Raw genomic sequence first — 19,084 nt, forward strand, 5'->3', positions numbered from 1 at the left:
TCTTTTATCATAATGAGCCATTTTTGTTTTAGATAAATTACTGGATAGGCTTAGTCAAAGAAATTCCCTTAATGGAAAAAAGATTATTAATAGCTTTTCGTGGTTACTATAGTTCATTTACTATTCGTCCCCTTTTCACTGTGAATGTATAAAAGCTTCATATTGTGCCTTTCAGCCTAGCATTGCTCTTGGCTTTGGGCTGATAGTGTACTCCTTTCTTATATTCTAGTATAGCAGTATCCCAGGAAAAATGATTACTATATCACTGATATGGGGACTGGTAGTTGCATTGTGTTGCTTTTTCTGGCTTGTTGTTGGCATCCGAAAAAGGTATGGTACTTTTTTCTGTGCTAGGCAATTTGTTTTTATATTGGTTGACATTGTATCTCGTAAATAGTGTAAAAAATAATTATGGCTGTATGTACATTTTTAATGATCCATGAATATGTAATACATTTTGAATAAATATATTTTACATAAATTCACCAAAATGCTTGTGAACAAAATGTTCCCAAAGTAACTATTTAGCTGTTTTTCCTGCTTTCTTTAATTTAATATTAAAAGTGCTCATTTTAAAAAAGAGAACTTCAACAAAAAGTGAAAACTTTACCCATACATATTGTAATTTGTTATTTTGTTTGCTATCTAGGGAACCAGGAGAGCCACCACTGGAAAATGGGTTAATCCCTTATGTTGGATGTGCTTTACAATATGGTGCTAATCCTCTTGAATTTCTCCGGTCAAGGGAAAAGAAACATGGTCACATTTTCACTTGCAAAATTGCTGGGAACTTTATTCATTTTGTCACAGATCCATTCTCATTCAGCTCAGTACTACGTTCAGGAAGACATTACGATTGGCAGAAATTTCATTATGCAACCTCAGCCAAGGTATGAATTTGAGATCTTTTTAACCTTGAAATGATAGACAGATTGTTTGATCTTAATTAGTGAACTACAATAAATGTATATGTGAGGTTTGCTAAACATATTCAGCGTAATTGACATTCATTGGCATTCATTCATGAAAATATGTTATGTGCTTTTCAGGTATTCGGACACAGTAATGTGGATCCTAGTGCGAGTTCAGCAACTGAAGACATGCATGACAAATTTATGCGGGCAATGCAAGGTGAAGCCCTTGAACCTCTTGTCACAACCATGATGGAGACTCTTCAACACACTATGCTGCAACACTACACAGCCAAAGCCACCAGCAAAGACTGGATAAGTGAAGGCCTCTATGGATTCTGCTACCGTCTGATGTTTGAGTCTAGTTACTTAAGTCTTTTTGGAAAAGAGTTAAATTCTAAACAGGATCCAAGTAATGCAAGACAGGAAGCAGAGAATGCACTCATTCTCAATGCCATTGAAAACTTCAAAGAGTTTGACAAGATATTCCCTGCCCTAGTAGCTGGTATCCCAATTCACATATTCAAAAATGCCCACAGTGCTAGAGAGAAACTTGCCAAAGACCTGCTGCATGACAAACTGAAAAAGAGGGACAATATCTCAGAGATTGTATCACTAAGGATGTTCTTAAACGATTGTATCACACATTTAAATGACAATGACAAGTCAAAGATACAATTGGCTCTCCTATGGGCTTCTCTAGCCAACACATTACCTGCTACGTTTTGGACTGTATTCTATCTTCTCAGGTAAAAACAAACAAGCAAAGAAGCCAAAGATAACATTATATTGTGAAGTGTTGTGTTTTGCTAGTCTATCAGGCTGCTCAAATTTTATTATTTCAAAATGTCCGCCTGGACAAAACGAAAGTATGTACAAAGCTATCTTATTTAGTATGGGCATTATTTTTGGGAAGTGTAACTGTATTTTGTGCTACCTGCAATAGAACTGAGAATAATAGACTGAAAAAAATCTATTTTATTTAAAAGATTTGTTTATTAAATCTGTTTGATTTTTGTTTTTATAGGTGCCCAAACGCATTGAAAGCTGCAAGTGATGAAGTCCATCGCACCTTAGAGAAAGCTTCACAGAAACCCAGCCTTGATGGAAAATTGATTACTCTCTCCCGTCAACACCTTGATGATATGCCTGTTCTAGGTAAGTGTGAGAGGTAGACTATTTAAAAAGATATCTAGATGTGTATTTTAATATGTCTGAAAACTATTTTACCAAAAACTGTTCCTTTTCAGAAACACAGAACCTATTGCAGAAAAGTAACATTGTTTAGACATTAAATGGAACTCATTCAACGCAACCAGTTATTTGGCAATATTTGATAAACACCTTCTTGATTCAAAACTACTTAAAATATATTTTTTTTATTATTTAGTATTTTTGTAGTGAGAAATGCATGAGAAAACAACAAGCCTGAGGTACCCCAACGGCAATCCTCAGGCTTATGAACACACTTTACATTTGGGGTAAACTGAGTAATATGCACAATTTTATATTTTAAACAGGCTAATAATATGGTACATGCTAGGTACATAGATTAATTACTCAAGCAAGAAAAACAGTACTAGTGCTGGCTCATAGAAGGTGTACAGGCTAGGGTTGAGACCTAGGTAATGGTTGCATAGACAGACTGAGAGTAGGGGCACTATGCCTATGATTAGTAGTGAGTTACTTTAGCATAGCATGTTAAACTATAGTCAATGCGCAAGCTAAGCGTGCTGAGTGAGATCAGCTAAACATATTAAAGCACAGTACAAAGCTAAGGTGATCAGGTGGGCGTCCTCCCTGCATAAGTAGCCATGTCTTGTCATCTGGCGTTGAAGGCTAGTTGGTAACTATAGAGGAGATAAAATCAAATAGACATCAATTGTCTTTCCTCTACAGCTGGCACTGGTTGTTGACGGGGAAGTCTTGCCAGGAGTTCTGTACCTGAAATAGTGTCCGCAGCAAGGTGCCAAGGTCAGCGAATGCCCTGTTGGGGTAGTGGAGATCCTTTTCTTGAGAGTCTTGTGGACGGGTCCCATCTGTCACTTACATGGAGGTTCACCGCAAAGCCGGGGGTGTGAGTCCCACTTGTAGTTGTCTACTGGGCGCTCATGTGGGTGCTAGGAAACACTGCAGGGGGGAATGCTGATTTCTCCGAGACCTCGTGTCAGGTTGTGGTGGGTGGCTTGGGCTTGATCATTTGCATGCTGCGGGTAGGTGCCGATCTTTGCGGTGCCATTTTCGAGTTTGCTTGTTGTGTTGAGGATTGTCTCTGGGTCGGTAGTGCGTGTGCATCATCAAGAGGTAGTGTTTCCTTGGGGGGTAAGCGGGTGTTTGCTGCATCCTACGGTCCACTTTCTCTCTGAAGCTTGCGAATATGGCTTCCTGCTGTGTCCGAATGTCTAGCCCTTTTGTTTATCGGTTGGCCCAGTGTCAGATGCCGCCATTTGGGGGTTAGCCTGTTGCTGCCTGGGGTGCCATCCCACCCCGTGGAGTAACCCCCTGGGACCGGCATAACCCCCACCAGTCCATGGGGGGGGGGGGGCAAGGGCCTGTAGTCAGGATTGCTGCTATTGATAGCAGCCGTGGAGCATCCATCTTCCCGTGCAGCACATGCCGGGAGGCCGCGGCTGTCGCTTTGGTGAGTCTTGCAGGCTTTGCTGCTTGTTTTGTGTCGCCGTGTGCTCCATGGTGTCATCACTCAGTTGGTGGCCCATTTAAGTCGTTTGAAGGCTGTTTTATGTCTGTTAACCAGTCGAGTTTGCCTTGGCGAGCAGGAGCTGCTTTACCCTGCGTCCTCTCAATTCGGCAGTCAGGCCCCGCTTCCCTTTTTATTTCATTTTTGTTGTTGTTTTTTTGTTTGTTTTTGTTACGTCTAAAAATTGTAATTCCAGAGGGACTATTGCAAGTATAATAGATATCCTTTGAGGAAATGAAAGGAAAGATTTAACCAGCACTTCTATAAATCATCTCAGTCATTTATGGCTACGTAATTTTTTTTGTACATAAGTGAGAAGATCCCATTGAGGATATATTGAGGATGAGAGCAGTGGAAGACATTTAGGAACCACAGAGTGGTAATGAAAATTCCAGAGGTGACACCTCAGTAGAAAAGTCTCATGAATTTAAAACTACTTAAAATGTTACCAACATGGTTTACGTTGGTTGTGAAGGTATCAACTAGGCATGATTTACATGCTACTTCTGTAGAGTCTTACTGAATAATATATCATGCATATATTGACATATGATATAAAATAATCTACTGAGATTTCCTTTTAGGTTTATTGTTGGTTTTTGGGCTTCAGTTATATCATGCCACAGTATACAGTTATGGAATACTGTGCAGGGGTGATGCTAAGGCAGGGCTGACAGGGTCTGGAGCCTTGAGTGGGGCCCTAAAAAGCCTTCCTCTAAATTTGGCACAATTTCATTGTTAGCCTTGAGTCCCTGTAATACTGAGTAAGAAATAACACCTCTCATTACAGAATTAATGACAGTGCCACGTTGAATCACCATATTTATAGTATAGTGTGGGGGTACTAAACATAGTTTAGAGCACTGTGGTTTGAGCAACACAGCAGTGGGAAGTTTTAAATATAGGTTTATTTCATACTCCTAATGTATTCAGAAAATTGGTGTCAATATGTTAAATAACATGTTAGGATTTAGGGTTGGACAAAGGGCAATGCCATAGGGTGGGGTTTTCAGAAGAGTTTCAGTCAATAAATAAGAAAGGAGCCATAACATGTAATCTTGAGTTAAAGCCCCTGATCTGTTTGCCACATAGAAACGTTCCAAGTACTACATATGAAACAATTAAAGGATTTGGTGTTTTGCTAGCATGCTTATTTTTAAACGATATGTTAGTACATAGTACGGAACCCTACAAATACAGTACTGTAAACACATTTTAAAAAATATGCTCCAATATATAACACTGATTGTAGATGGAAGGAAATATAATATGGATTGACCAATTAAACAACTAGTCAATATAATGTGTTTATTCATACAGACAGCATCATTAAAGAATCCATGAGGCTATCCAGTGCATCACTCAATATCAGAGTTACCAAGGAAAACTTCACTCTGCAACTTGACAAAAATGATTGTTACAAGATCCGGAAAGATGATATTGTAGCATTTTATCCACAGATGGTACATTTGGATCCAGACGTTTATGAAGACCCTCTCGTAAGTAATATCAGTTCTTCTCTCTTGTCTAATTTCCTATTCCATTATAATAATAATATATTAAGATACCACTGATCTTGGCACATTTTATTTAATTATTACTAACTCATATCACGTATCCTTACATGTAATGTTAGCAACATTTCTAGTAAGCACTATATTTATATGCACGTTTTTCTGCTTTATTTTCCAGACTTTCAAATATGATCGTTACATTGATGAAAATTTAAAAGAAAAGACTGACTTTCAACTGAATGGAAGAAAATTAAAATATTATTATTTGCCATTTGGTACTGGGAAAACTAAGTGCCCAGGCAGACATTTGGCTGTGTATGAGATTAAGGAATTTGTTTCTCTATTGATTGCTTACTTTGATATTGAACTTGTTGACAAAAATGGAAAGATTCCACCATTAGATCAATCTCGCGCAGGGCTCGGGATTTTACAGCCAACGCATGATGCTGATTTCAAGTATAAGTTAAAAGCTCAATAAATAAACATTATAGCATTACGAATGTGAATACCCCCTAGCATTTTATACGTATATACACACATAAATGTGTGTGTGTTAAATATCCATGTCCGAATATAGCTGTACAAACAATGCGACAATTGTGAATGAATCTGTAGTGTATGAATTTGTTCACAGTGTTCTATTATCAGTTTGTAAATATTATTGAACTATTAAATTGCCCTGTACATTATTTAATTGCTTATCATTGCAACCAAAAATTTATCTTGTTCTCCTAAAACATATTCTATTGATAAATGTTTTTCTGCTGTATACTTGTTTAAAAAATATCAAATTGTATGCCTACTTCTGTACCATTTATAGTATATGAAGCTACACTTTCTTACTTATTTGTGTAAATAGATTTTTATCTTACCTTTGCAAGAAACAAAATTGTGTAAATAATCTAGTTCATTGTTTTGTAAAAATAATAATAATAATAATAAATGCATTATATTTTCTTTATTTTGATTGTTTTTGTACAATTGGTCTTTACACTGACTGAAGCCTGTGTGTAGGCCTCTGTGACAATACGGCCCTGGCATCTCTGGCCCTGATCGTGGACCACTTGAGGCCTAGTATCTCCTGGGCAATTCTTTGCATCAGTCTGTACTTTTCCTGCTAGCAAACGCAGCGTCTCTCCTCGCTGACAATTCAGTTGTTAGTGATACGGTCCTGGTATCTCTGTTACCGAAGCCGTAACAGTTCAGACCTTGTATTGCCTGCGCAAACTTCCGGCTCGCTGAGTGCTAGGATTCTTGTATTTGAGTCGCTAATCCCCTGGCAAATCAGGATACCCTGTAGAGTATTACAGGATATTCAAACTAACTAAGAAACACTAGCGATTCTCGCATGAGCGATCGCACTATAGCAGGCAGAGATAGAAAGTTACAGCAAAGAAAGATACAAGAAAGCTTCTTCTTGATGCAAAATCAAACTCAGATTAACTGCGTTATTGTAAGAGCACACAGCTTTTTCTACATTTACAGGCATTAAACGCACATTTGTATAATACAGGGAGGAGACTGCAGGTACAGTAATTACAGTGGGGAAATGGTCAGAGCCAACTCTTGCAATTCCATGGGTCTCCATGACCATCTTACTTGACTCAGTCCCTCCTCCCACTGTGCTGGCTAAACATCTTACAATGGCTTGCTACCTACATTTCCTAATCCCACCAGACAGCCTGGCAGCTAGCTGAGACCATCTGAGACAAAGAGTAACTGAACACATTACACATGCACTGTTATTATTGGTATTTATATAGCGCCAACTTATTTCACAGCACTTAACAATAACTAGCGTAGCTGTTCCATTTCCCTATTGTCATCCTACATGTTACAATAAGGTAAAACACAGATCTACAATGTAACACTGTTCTGGGATAATCATAAGTCTGCCCCTGATTTCACTCTAGTTCTTCACCTGCGCGCCTTCCATTGCTAACGATGGTAGAAAAATGACGCTGCAAATTCTCAAATGGAGAAAGGGGAATAGCGTAAATAGGCCATTTGTCACAGTCCCTATCTCTTGGAAGATGTGCAGGGGGTTTGAGGCGAGATGGGGAATGAAGAGGTATGGGGTGATTGTTGCTAACTCTGATGTTAGGTGGGTTAATATGACTGGGAAACAAAACTGCATTTACTTATAACTGCATTATGACTGCTACAGCCTGCTCCCGTTTTCCTATTTTCCAACAGTTTGCTGCTTTCCTGTGTCTCGCCAGGTGCCGAGCCTCCTCTACACAAGAAAAAGTTACATGTGCACTATCCTAAATCCAAATACACAAAAATAAGTAATGTGCTCAGACTCCCACTGCTCCTGGGTGGCAGCAATGACCATAGTACACATCCAGACACTTTCCAACTCTCCCGCTTTTTAATAGCGGCTCCCTGACGCCCGCACATAAATCCAATATCTTGGTAATCGTTTGAATCTATCAAGTAATTTACCTGTATTTAGAAACATAATAATTACCTCCCAAGCCTGCAGGTGGTGCTGTAGTGAACCATTGGTCCTGTCTCCTCTCCCTGAATCATCCCGGTACACAGTGTGCGGCAGTGAGGCTCTGCTCAGTGTGTGGCTTGTTTGGCTACCTGGCAGCAGCCACTCTGTGCACAGCAGCTGTGCTGATCATGTGCCTGAGCTCCCTGATTGCTGTCAGTGAGTGCAGGGTGTCCAGGGGCAGGGTGCTCATCTAGGATGAGCTGTTAGAGCACCACGGGGAACCAGACATCCCTGGTTAAACCTGGCAGTGGTAGGGCTTGTGGGATCATAGCCCCTGGATCTCCTACAGCTTCTTTGCAGGTACCTCCCTTCTATGGGACTTTCATTGTTTGGGTTGGGTTGGGGAATGCCATAACCTGCCCTCATACATGGCACTGGTGAGTCAAAATGTATTATATTTCAATAGCAATGAGTCCTGGTAAAGAAATCGCCAGCAATGTGAGTATAAAACATACACCAATCATGAATGATGTCTGATACTGCAGCTACAACAAATTATAATTACCCTCAGCCAGCCATTGCAGCTGCAACGGCAGCCCTTAGTGGGTAAGGACAAATAGGTATACAGTGCACACTAAATAACATAATTTCTTAATAAAAAAATATAGGTTTGTCTGCATATACTATAAACATATAACAGTGTTTGTCTATAAAATTACTTTTTTTAATTTTTGGATTTCCTTTTCAAAAATCAGTTCAGAATTGACCCCCTTCCCTTGTAGATACTGTATCTGTGTGTCAGTGTGTGTTTATGCCAGTATGTGTCAATGTGTATGCATGTGTCAGTGTATAGTGTATAAGTAGTTGCTGTATGTTGTTAAACAAATATTTGTGTTCTGTCATACAAAAAGTCATGTCCTTGTTTATATATGTTTGTTGGCGACTACCAGTATTTTTTGCAAGTTGGGATGTCTGCACATCAGCTTCAATATGTACAAAAAAAAATCCACAGAAAAAAGTTACTTGCGCACCATTCCGATTCCCTATGCATGTTTAAATAATTGAAGGTTATTTAGTAACTCCAATGGCCATTAGATGCAAGCCCACCTGCCACATCAAGGCAAACCTCTTAGGTGGGTCCTACACTAACAATTTACCTTGCTTCATTCAGCTTCAGGCAAAGAAATCTCTAATGAGACAGAGAGGGGTATTTTTCTAAACTTTTTTTTGTGTATTTGTATTTCCTTTTTTTATCACACAGCTATGTCACAATGCTGCCACCCACCCCATGTGTTCCCTATTTAGGGTTAATAAGTATGTAGGGGTTTAGAAAAATATAGACATGTGCAATTCGTTTCGGTCCGAATATGAATTCGGACATTCGGATACTGCCGAATTGCCGAGGTCCCGAAGTTCCGAAATTACCGAATTTCCGAAGTGTTGAAGTGCTGAAGTGCCGAAGTTCCGAAGTGTCAAAGTACCGAAGTGCCGAAGTTCCGAAGTTCCGAAGCACAGTATTGCCTAAGTACTAATATACTTACCTAGTGAAAGAAAAAGAATGGTTACTTAAACCACCAATCAGAAAGTTATGAGTCAAATTACACAGCGTGGGAAAATTCCAAAGAACTTTCCCACGCTGTGTAAAATGACACAGAGCACTCTGATTGGTGGATTACAAACCGACCAATCAGAGTGCTGTGACAGGTAAATGTAGAGACTTACCAGTAAGTCTCTTCATTTACCCATCAGATAACTCTGATTGGATGGCTTAAACCCACCAATCAGAGTGCTCTGAGCCTAATTGCATGGCGGGCAAGGCTTTATAAGCCTTCCCCCACCCTGCAGAGCTCAGTCTGCGCGGAGCCCTCCATGGGTGAAGAAGGATTATTATTTTTTGCGCTCGTTTTTTTTTTTTTTATTGCGTCGGTTATTATGGTTTTTTTATTTGCCCTTTTTTGGGGCTGAAAGAAGATTTTAGAAGAAAGAAAACATCGAATGGTAAGTTTTTTTTGTTTTGTTTTTTACAGGTTCTTAGTTAAAGGTCCCCCCCTCATTATTTTTAGGGTGAGGGGGCTAGGTAGGGGGTAATTTTTTTGGGGGGGAGGGGGTGACTAGGGGTTTGGGGACCCCTAGTCACCTAGGGGGGAACTTTTTTTTAGGGCCCCTACCTGCCGCTCAGGGGTGGGGGCTGGGGGGGAGGACAATAGGTCCCCCCATTGGTATTTAGGGCCCCCACCCGCTGCTCAGAGGTGGGGACAAGGGGGAGGACATTAGGTGTCCCCCCTTCTTAGTATTTAGGGCCCCCACCCGCCGCTCAGGGGTAGGGGCCAGGGGGGAGGACATTAGGTCCCCCCCTTATTAGTATTTAGGGCCCCCATCCGCCGCTCAGGGGTGGGGCCAGGGGGGAGGACATTAGGTCCCCCCCTTATTCCAATTTAGGGCCCCCACCCGCCGTTCATCGAGATCTCTGCATATTGAGTACTTAAACACACACACTAATTGTAGAGTCTTTAGTTATGCTAAAGTTTATGTGCAGATTCATAAATAATTGCATATAACATTAAAATTAAAAAAGGCAATACCAAAAGGACACATATATTTAGGTAAAATAACATAATTCCAGACTAAAATGTAAATACTTGTTCTGGTTTTAATGAGCCAAACTCGGTCTTTTTTGCACAGACCCCAGCAGAGGGTCTCCAAACAATACAATGCAAGCCCCTACCTGGAATCTCTGGGCCTGAAAGATAATTGAGTTAAAGACTGGTAAGCTAATTATCTCCCAGGAGCAGAAAGCCAAAAACATAAAAACATGAAAGTACCCCAAAGCATAATAAAAACATATAATAATCCTATATACATACATCATACATCCCCAAATAACCCTGATCTGAGAGCCCAAGTTGTCCAAATAGCGCTCAGATCCATGCAGTGCAGGGAAAACGCACAGTGTCAAAGTTCTGACTGGCATAGGACACGTGGTCCTATGCTCAAAATAGTCCCAGGACGTTTGGTGCTTTGGCTGGTCAACTTTTGGGAGCTCCTGCGGCTGCGGGGTTCTCCGCCTGGCTCTCAGGAAGCATTTGTTCCACTTAGTCTCAGGCACCTTCCCTCCAAAAAGCACTATCCTGGGGGTGGCAAGGTGGTTCAAAACCCCGGAACAAGTTGCCCCGGAACTGCAAGGTCACCTCATGCTGAAAACAGTTCCGTAACATTCACGGCTAAATACCGCTGAGGTGATTGGGAACCACAAAGTATTCATGCCAAAACTAGTTCCATAGCGATTGCTGCTAAGTACTGCTAAAGGATCATTCGTGGGTTTTTATTTATGCGAATGGCCACCAGGGAGCTAGCGTTCGGTTCCATTCAAAAGAAGGTAAAGTGCCGAAACAGGGACACCGAGGGAAAACTGCTAATGGCAGCTGGGCAGGGTAACTCCCAAACGAGGTCTCCAACCTGGACCATAGACGGTGGGCAGGAGGCCAGCTTCCACACTCCTCCAGGAGTTTGTGGCAAATGTTTGTGGGAAGGAGAGTTTGTCACACTTTACTTATATGAAATAATTGTCTGTTTTTTTTTTATACCACTTCAGATATGAAGACTTTCCTAGCAGACTTGATCCAAGTTCTATATCTCTTGACTCATTTTCCATAACTTCTGTTTTAGTCTTTGATACCCTTCTACTCGCTAAACTGTCCTCTTTATGTTGCTTAGGTCCCCAGAGAGTCAGCTTGGTCTTTTGAGCGGCCATGATTGTGACCTACAGATAGGCACAATAATGTCAAGGACAGGTATTGCATTTCGAATTATATAATAAGGTCTGTTATATCCCTGGTGCCACTTGTTTACAGGACCATGTGGACAGTTTGCTATGGTGCTGGTCTATCCAAAGCACAAAGGTTATATTAGGCTTTTTATAGATTTCCAGTGTGTTGGTGAAGGCAAGGACTGGGGCGGCGGTAGGCATCAATCAGTACTTCAGATGTTGTGGACTACATCTCCCATAATGCTCTTACATCCATAATACTGGAAAAGCATAATGGTAGAAATGTAGTTTGAAGTTAATTTTTTTATTTATTTATTATACCCAGATACCCATGTTGCTAAGCAAAACTTACATGTATAATTCCTGAAAAAAATACAAATTGACCTTCACAATGGATTAAAATCCCCACATATAGTGGTACTTAGCTTTGAAAGTTAAGGTTGTTTTTTTATTTTATTTTTTTTCTATCCTTTTAAGTTAATCTGTTTTTAACAAAATCCGCTTGTGTTTTGAAGTCTTCTGTGCCTGAATAATTTTGCCTCAGTCTAGTCATTTAACTCCGAGCTATTCCCTGGAGCCAAAGTAAATAATGGCTATGCTACTAATGTACATAGCTATTTCCATCATTAAAAAAAAAAAAAAAACATTTAGTTTGTGAGTTTGTGTTTTGCCCTCTTTTACAAAAAGAGTTACATTTAAAAAAAATCTAATAAAAATTCATGGTATTTTTAGCCTGCTCAGGTGGGCTAAGTTAAATTCATTATGGTTTAAATAATCTACAAAATGTTTAAAGGAATTTCCAGAACCCTTCCAAATTATTATGACATCATCTATAAATCTCTGCCATAGGACCAAGTTTCCTCTGAGCCATGCCCTGACCAAATAAAGAGGTCCTCCTACCTCTGCATGTAAATGTTGGCATAGCTTGGTTCCCATGGTGGTCCGCTTGGTTTGTAAATAAAATTTACCATCAAAGAAAAGATAATTGTGCTCCAAAATAAATGTAATTGCTGTTAACATAAATTATTTAAGTGATGGGTTGATAGAAGAATCCTGATTTAACTTAGTAGTGACATAGTCTTCTTTCCACTCTATTGAATCCATAATTTGTAAAATTGATTTTGTGTCTTTAATATAAGATTCTGCTCCTTGAGCATATAACTGGAGGTAAGAATACATGAAGGCTGACAAACTTGCGGTGATTGAGCCTATTCCACCAATAATTTGGCATCCTAGAGGAAACATTTTTTTTTGTGAATCTTTGGTAAAAAATAATTATAGGAATAACCGGTGTGCCATTAAACAAAAAAACATAATTTCCTTTGGAGATAATGTCTCTCTCCCTAGTCTCGCTCAATATTGATTTAAATTACAAGTTAAATACAACTGTAGGATCTCTATCCAAAACTTTATATGTATCTTCTTTTCCCAATATTATATAAGATTCCTCTGAATAATAATGTGTAGTCATCAGCACTATGCCTCCCCTCCCTTGTCTTCTTCCTTGTAATATCCTTCCTACTTATGAGGATTTCTAAGCATTGAAGTTCTTTCCTTTCCAAATTAGAAGTTGACGTTTTTGGCATATTGGTCTTAATTTTATAAAATTCCTGAATGATCATTCTTTCAAAAGCCTCCATATATGTACATTTACTTTGTACAGGGAAAAAAAATGAATCTAGGCTCACAATATGATGTCATTTCTAAAATCCTTATTACAGATGTTTTTACAGATGTTTAGCTGAATCCCTAACATTTCAAATATTTTGATGTATAATTCCTGGTAGAATTTGATAATCTTATCTCTTCTCTCTTAGCACAAAGTTTACAGTATCTGTATCCATCACTGCTTGTTCTGTCCTGATCTACTTAATGAAATTACTGGAAAGTTTGGCAATATGTGTTTTTCTTGAGATTTGTTTCCTCAGAACTATTTGCTTGTGGGCAGTTTATGGAAATATATATATATATATATATATATATATATATATATATATATATATATATATATATACTTTATGCCAGAAGCTCAAGCAAGCAAGGTGAATTGTTAATTTAGGACCCACCCAAGAGGTTTGCCTTGATGTGGCAGGTGGGCTTACATCTAAAGGCCATTGGAGTAGAACTAAAAACCTCCATTTATATAAATATGCACAGGGATTTGAAATAGTGCGCAGGTCACTTTTTTCTTTGGTTTTTATTTTATGTAAATAGACAGACAGACAGATTTCAGGGTTAGTTTTCATATTTATTAAACTAAATTAGGGAGAGTGGCATGGTAACTTGTACAAAAAAAATACTCTTTATTTCATTTTTATATTGAAAGCGAAACAAAACAAAAAAAGTTTTAACACATATACAAGGTTTGAAATGGGCATCAAAACCTCTTCTACTTGTAGTTAGGGCGGAATAGTTAAAAATAATCTAGTGAGAATACTGATAAAATGTTACTGATTATATTTTAGTGATTATAAAAACACCTGGAGTTTTCAAAGTTGCCTATTCCTGGACTAGGGTATATTCATTATAATTATTGTTAGCATTATCAGTTATAGTGTCAACATACTCCACTATGCTTTACAATTCTATAATAGGTGTGTTTAATAACAAGTAATTGACATACAGAATATAACAGAGACAAGCGGTGAAGGAAGCCTTGCTTACAATCATAAGGGTGAGTGAGTCAGTGGTGTTGAGTAAGGTAAAGAATTCTCTGGTTTTAATACTTCTTACTACGAACACACTTACATTTGTTGCCTGTGCACTTTCATTCGTAACCTTTGTTTTTATATAGGCAGGAGAATTGGTTTGCAGTGTGCAAGATCAATGAAGAACAAAGTCCATGCAAACTGAAAATATATTGTCTTCTAATATATTTATAAAAATAACACTAATGCAATGATAACAGTAAGTTGATTTCCCCAATTATATTTACACCTGAAAAAACCCAAAAGCTAAAACATAGTTAATTGGGGTTGAACAGCTTTTAAAGATGTTAGAGCTAGAATAGCTTTTTGTAAATCGTAAAGAAATACAAAAATGTATTCAATTGAAAAAAAAAATAATTATTTATTTTTGCAAAAAAAAATAATATTAAATTAATTTAATTGAGTTTGGAATTACCTCACTTAGTTACATGTAAAAAATAGGAGCACTAAAAGTTATCTTTTCAGACCCAAGATGCCGCATCAACAGTTGCTTAGCAGACCTCATAGAATGGATTAATGCTAGTTTGCTAAAAGTGAAACCGGACAAAACAGAGTTACTCTTGGTGAGGGGACCCCGGGCAACAAAAATATCCCATTATCACCCATCTATCCTGGAGCTTGGAGGTTCTGAACTCATTAGTTCATCAGAGGTACAAACCCTCAGAGTGCTTATTTACTCTGGACTATCATTTAAACAGCAGATTTCCTCCGTGATAAAATCTGCTTACTTTCATCTGAAAAACACAGCCAGGTTACGACACTTAATTCAACCGGATGATATGCCAACATTAGTCCATGCATTGTATCCTCTCGGCTAGATTACTGCAATTTACATTACTTTGGCCTTCCAGAAAAAAAGAACTCCATTGCGTTTACACATTACAAAATGCAGCAGCCAGACTAATGACCAATCAAACTCGCTCCTGCCACATAACACCTGGCTTCCAATTAAATGGCAAACATATTTTAAAATTGGCCTGCAGACCTTCAAAGCCTTAAACAATGAAGGCCCACAGTACTTGAAAGAGCTCTGACACCCTATATCCCATCTCGTTTACTTCGGTCAGTCAGCAAATCCCTCCTGTCAGTGCCAAGAATAAAGACAAACTCAGGTTCCAGGGCATGCAGCCACACTGCCCCTACCTTCTGGAACTCTTTACCGTGCTCAATCAGAGAAGCACAGTCCTTACAGACTTTTTTAAAAAGCTAAAGACCCATCTCTTCCATCAGGCATTCAGTCCACTCACCTGACCATCAGAAACGCCTAACTTTTATGTCTTTATGTTTGTATATTTGTAAAGTGCTTTGAGCCTCACAGGGAGACAAGCACTATAAAAATTGCAAATTATTATTAGTTTTAATTAAGGTAACATATTCCACTTACTCAAAATATTCTTTTCTTTTTCACTGCAATTATAATATGTGCCTCATAAATTCGCTGTAGTATTATCAAATCATATACCAACCGAGTTATGCTAAATAAATATATCAATATTTAATGTATAAATGAATCGATAGCACAAAAACACACTATAAAATCATACTCTTATACATAAAAAAGGGGGTCTCTCAAATCCCAATGCCGTAACACAGATAAAAATAACTAAGATCCCACACATCCAAACCAACACTCAGCTACAAAGTATTAGTTCAGTGTAACAAGGATTAATAAAATACATAAAAAAAAGATCAGTGTAACAAACATCAATATAAGACATAAAAAGCAACGTTTTCCAAGAAGTAGTGGTTATGGTAGGGGTGTTTCTAATCACAATGCTGTAGAAAAAAAAACTGTGACTGGAATAACCCTTAGATAAACACAGATCCACTAAACAGTGATCTCGGAGGAACGCTGACATATAACCAGCACAATGGGATATAGATGAGGGTGGTTACCCAAAGGGATATACCAAATAAAAATATGTACACAATAAAATAAAAAATAAACCTGCGAAAAAGAAGGATAAGGTGATCTCTCTGAACAAATCCTGAACTGCGGGGGGACCCTCCACTGGTCCAAAATGTTGCTGTGACGAAGATTACTAAAGTGAAGGGAAAACAGTGATGAATCAGATCCTCAGCGAGCTCAACCTCCGGGACCTTACCTGTCCGAGAGACAAACCACAACACTTACCAAGGTCGAAGCGGGGGAGCACACGCAGCTGAAATCTTGTGGTGAGCTGCGGCCGGTAACTTCAAAAAAGTCTGCGGCCTCCTTAAAGGAAGGGTACCATTTTCAATAAAGGCTGAAAGGGGGACAAAAATATCAATGCATTTCGTCTCCTATGGAGACTTTATCAAGACTAAAGTCCCAGATCACTGATCACAGCTTATATACCTTCAAGCTCCACAATTCTCAGTTTAGAAAAAAAAAAAACGTTTAAAAGTTTATCAGAGACACATTTGTATGCATCCACCAAATGCTAAATTATAGTGAATTAAAACACCAATTTTAAGAAATGTAAGAACAAACTGAATGATTGGAAAAATTCTCCAATTAGACTATCTTTGCCTAAATTTTGCAGTTGTATTATCAGTTCACTACAATGTGATGCTTAGAGAATAAAACCAAATGTAAATAAAGAACTCTAGTAAGTCAAATATATAACAGCATGCATAGGCAATGTCAGGGCTATTATTATTTTTGTTGTATAAATTGGTCCTTTTTAGTATTTGTTTAAAGTAATATGAAAAATGACCTGATTTAACTTTTTTATGAGTAGACATTTTTTGTTGTACGTTCTGTAATAAGGGGACACTGAAGGCACTATAACGACTCCATCTTATTATATGGGTTATAGAGTTTGGAGTCTCCTGGACCCATTCTTCCATTAAGTGTTCAACCTTTTTAATGTTTTCTTGCTAAACGAGAATCCCCAGTAACCCATCCCCTCTTTGCTGCCTGAACTAATGAGGAAGCATTAGCCTGAGCAGCAATGGGCAGCTGTGATTGGCTGAGAGTATCAGTTTACCACTTTCACCCATTGCTGGTATGGCTAGAAGGAAGTGTGTAGTCTTTGCTTCAGTATGGGCCTGACTGTGGGTTCCAGGGGCTCCTGTTTAAAGTTACACAGCTCACAAAATGGTTCAACACTGAATGGAGGGACAGTTCCAGGGACTCCAAGCTCCATATCCAGTTTGATTAGAAGAAAAGGTTATCGTGCCTACAGTGTCCCTATAAGAACGTGTTTTATCTTAGCCAGCTTATGTTTGAAGTGATTCTTTTTTTGGAATATAACACCCTTAACAGCTGGTCTTCATATCCCTTTCATCCAAAATTGATGAATATCAAATTACGTTGGGGTATACATTAGATGAACCACCAGTTATTCTCTACAAAAAAGAAAAATCATAATCTGAGACACATTTTGTCTCCATCTAATCCTAAACGCTGCTATGTCACTAATGAAATCCTTCCTAATAATGGCTGTGTAAGATGTGGGTCGTGTATCTTGCAGTCACATGATACAATCTACTACCTTACATTTATTTTCACTACTACCTTACATTTATTTTCACTGGTGCCCATGTTGTTTATATTATGCGGGCAAAAGCTAGAACTGCATTCAGAGATGAAACAGCTGATACCAGCTAATGGTAAGTGAATATTTTTTTTATTTATAAATATGTTATTTGCTGGTGTGCTTGTATGCTTATTAAAGGTCTGCATTGAACCAAGCCTGAAATGTAAATTAAAGGATTTTATACACACACACATACACACACACACACAAACACACGCATACGCACTTATATAGTACATGGTTTGGAGCTGCAGTTCTTAAACATAAGACATTATTGTTTACATTGCTATGTCTATATTTCAACATCAGCGAATGAACAAACATATTTTGTATGGTTTGAACATTTCAAGTAGAATTAGTGGCAATTTGTGCAGTCACACGGCATCTTATACAGGTAACAATTAAAGTCATCACAATCAAAAGGACACATGGAGGTGGCCCATCAGATTAATATAACAGTAATAACAATAATCATAATAATAATCAGGAAAGATATGTTTAGCAGTTGCTAATTGCCAAATATGTTCTGGGGTTTTATTACTGTTGTAATAAGACATCATATTCAACTATACTGTTCTTATTTATTGCTATTGCGAGACTGACAAATCTAAGTTAAAATTGAACCTGCAATTCTGAGATAATGTAGTTGTGTGTGTCACCGCATACCTATCAAACAGCATAACGATAATAAATAAACATATATGTTTTTTACATGATGCTCTTTCAGGTACATTTTTGGAACGGACCAGTAGTGGTTCTAAGTGGTTCTGCTTGAATTCCACACCAAGGGCATTTTATTGTTACTTTTTTAAATGGCTTATATTAATGTGTTATTAATCTTAAGAATGTCCATTGTGTTCCTTTTTTTACAATTTCCACTAGTGTTCTAATTACAATATTCCATCACTGTTTATCTTTTGCTTATCATATCTTCAATAAAAGATAGCTGACTGTATGGCAATTTGTAATATCACCCACATGATCATTAATCCATGTTACCATATTAAATATTCACTTCTTATTATTGGGACACCTTGTTTTACTTTACATCCAATATATCTATTAGAGTGAAATCATGCATTAATATCATTTCTGTCTGTAGAACAATATATTATTTGTGCTCAGGAATGCACATTCAAAGAAAGAACCGAATGAACTGCAATAGAATCTACTATTGTGTAACTCTAACATTTCAGTTGCATTTGGAAGCTAGTATAGTTGCATGAGCAACCTGAATACGCCTTTAGAGACCTTCAAATTATCGCTTATTACAACTCTTTGCTTACATTTGAAGTTCAGTTCATATCTGTGAACAAAGTTCAAGGCCAATTCTGCAATAGCCTTTAACTTTTTTTTTTTCTCAAGGATATTCTATCGTAAAAAAAAAAAAGTTGCCCATTGCCCAGAGGTTAATTAATACCTTTCAGCTATTACTACAGTTCACCAGTTTTGCAACCCCCTTTTTTTGTGAGTGTATAAAAGATTGGTCCTCTGTCCTACTGTCCAGCACTGCTCTTGGC

General features: G+C 38.1%; 1 protein-coding gene across 1 annotated transcript; it reads left to right on the forward strand.

Moving 5' to 3' along the window:
* Positions 1 to 250: 250 nt before the first annotated feature.
* On the forward strand, positions 251 to 5,601 carry LOC134607843 (cytochrome P450 7A1-like). Its single transcript, XM_063450415.1, has 6 exons — positions 251 to 330; positions 650 to 890; positions 1,050 to 1,660; positions 1,939 to 2,069; positions 4,930 to 5,108; positions 5,302 to 5,601. Exons 1-6 carry the CDS (start codon positions 251 to 253, stop codon positions 5,599 to 5,601), a joined length of 1,542 nt encoding a protein of 513 aa, XP_063306485.1.
* Positions 5,602 to 19,084: the final 13,483 nt, after the last annotated feature.

This window comes from Pelobates fuscus, chromosome 4 (assembly GCF_036172605.1).
Source record: "Pelobates fuscus isolate aPelFus1 chromosome 4, aPelFus1.pri, whole genome shotgun sequence".
Classification (NCBI taxonomy): Eukaryota; Metazoa; Chordata; class Amphibia; order Anura; family Pelobatidae; genus Pelobates; species Pelobates fuscus.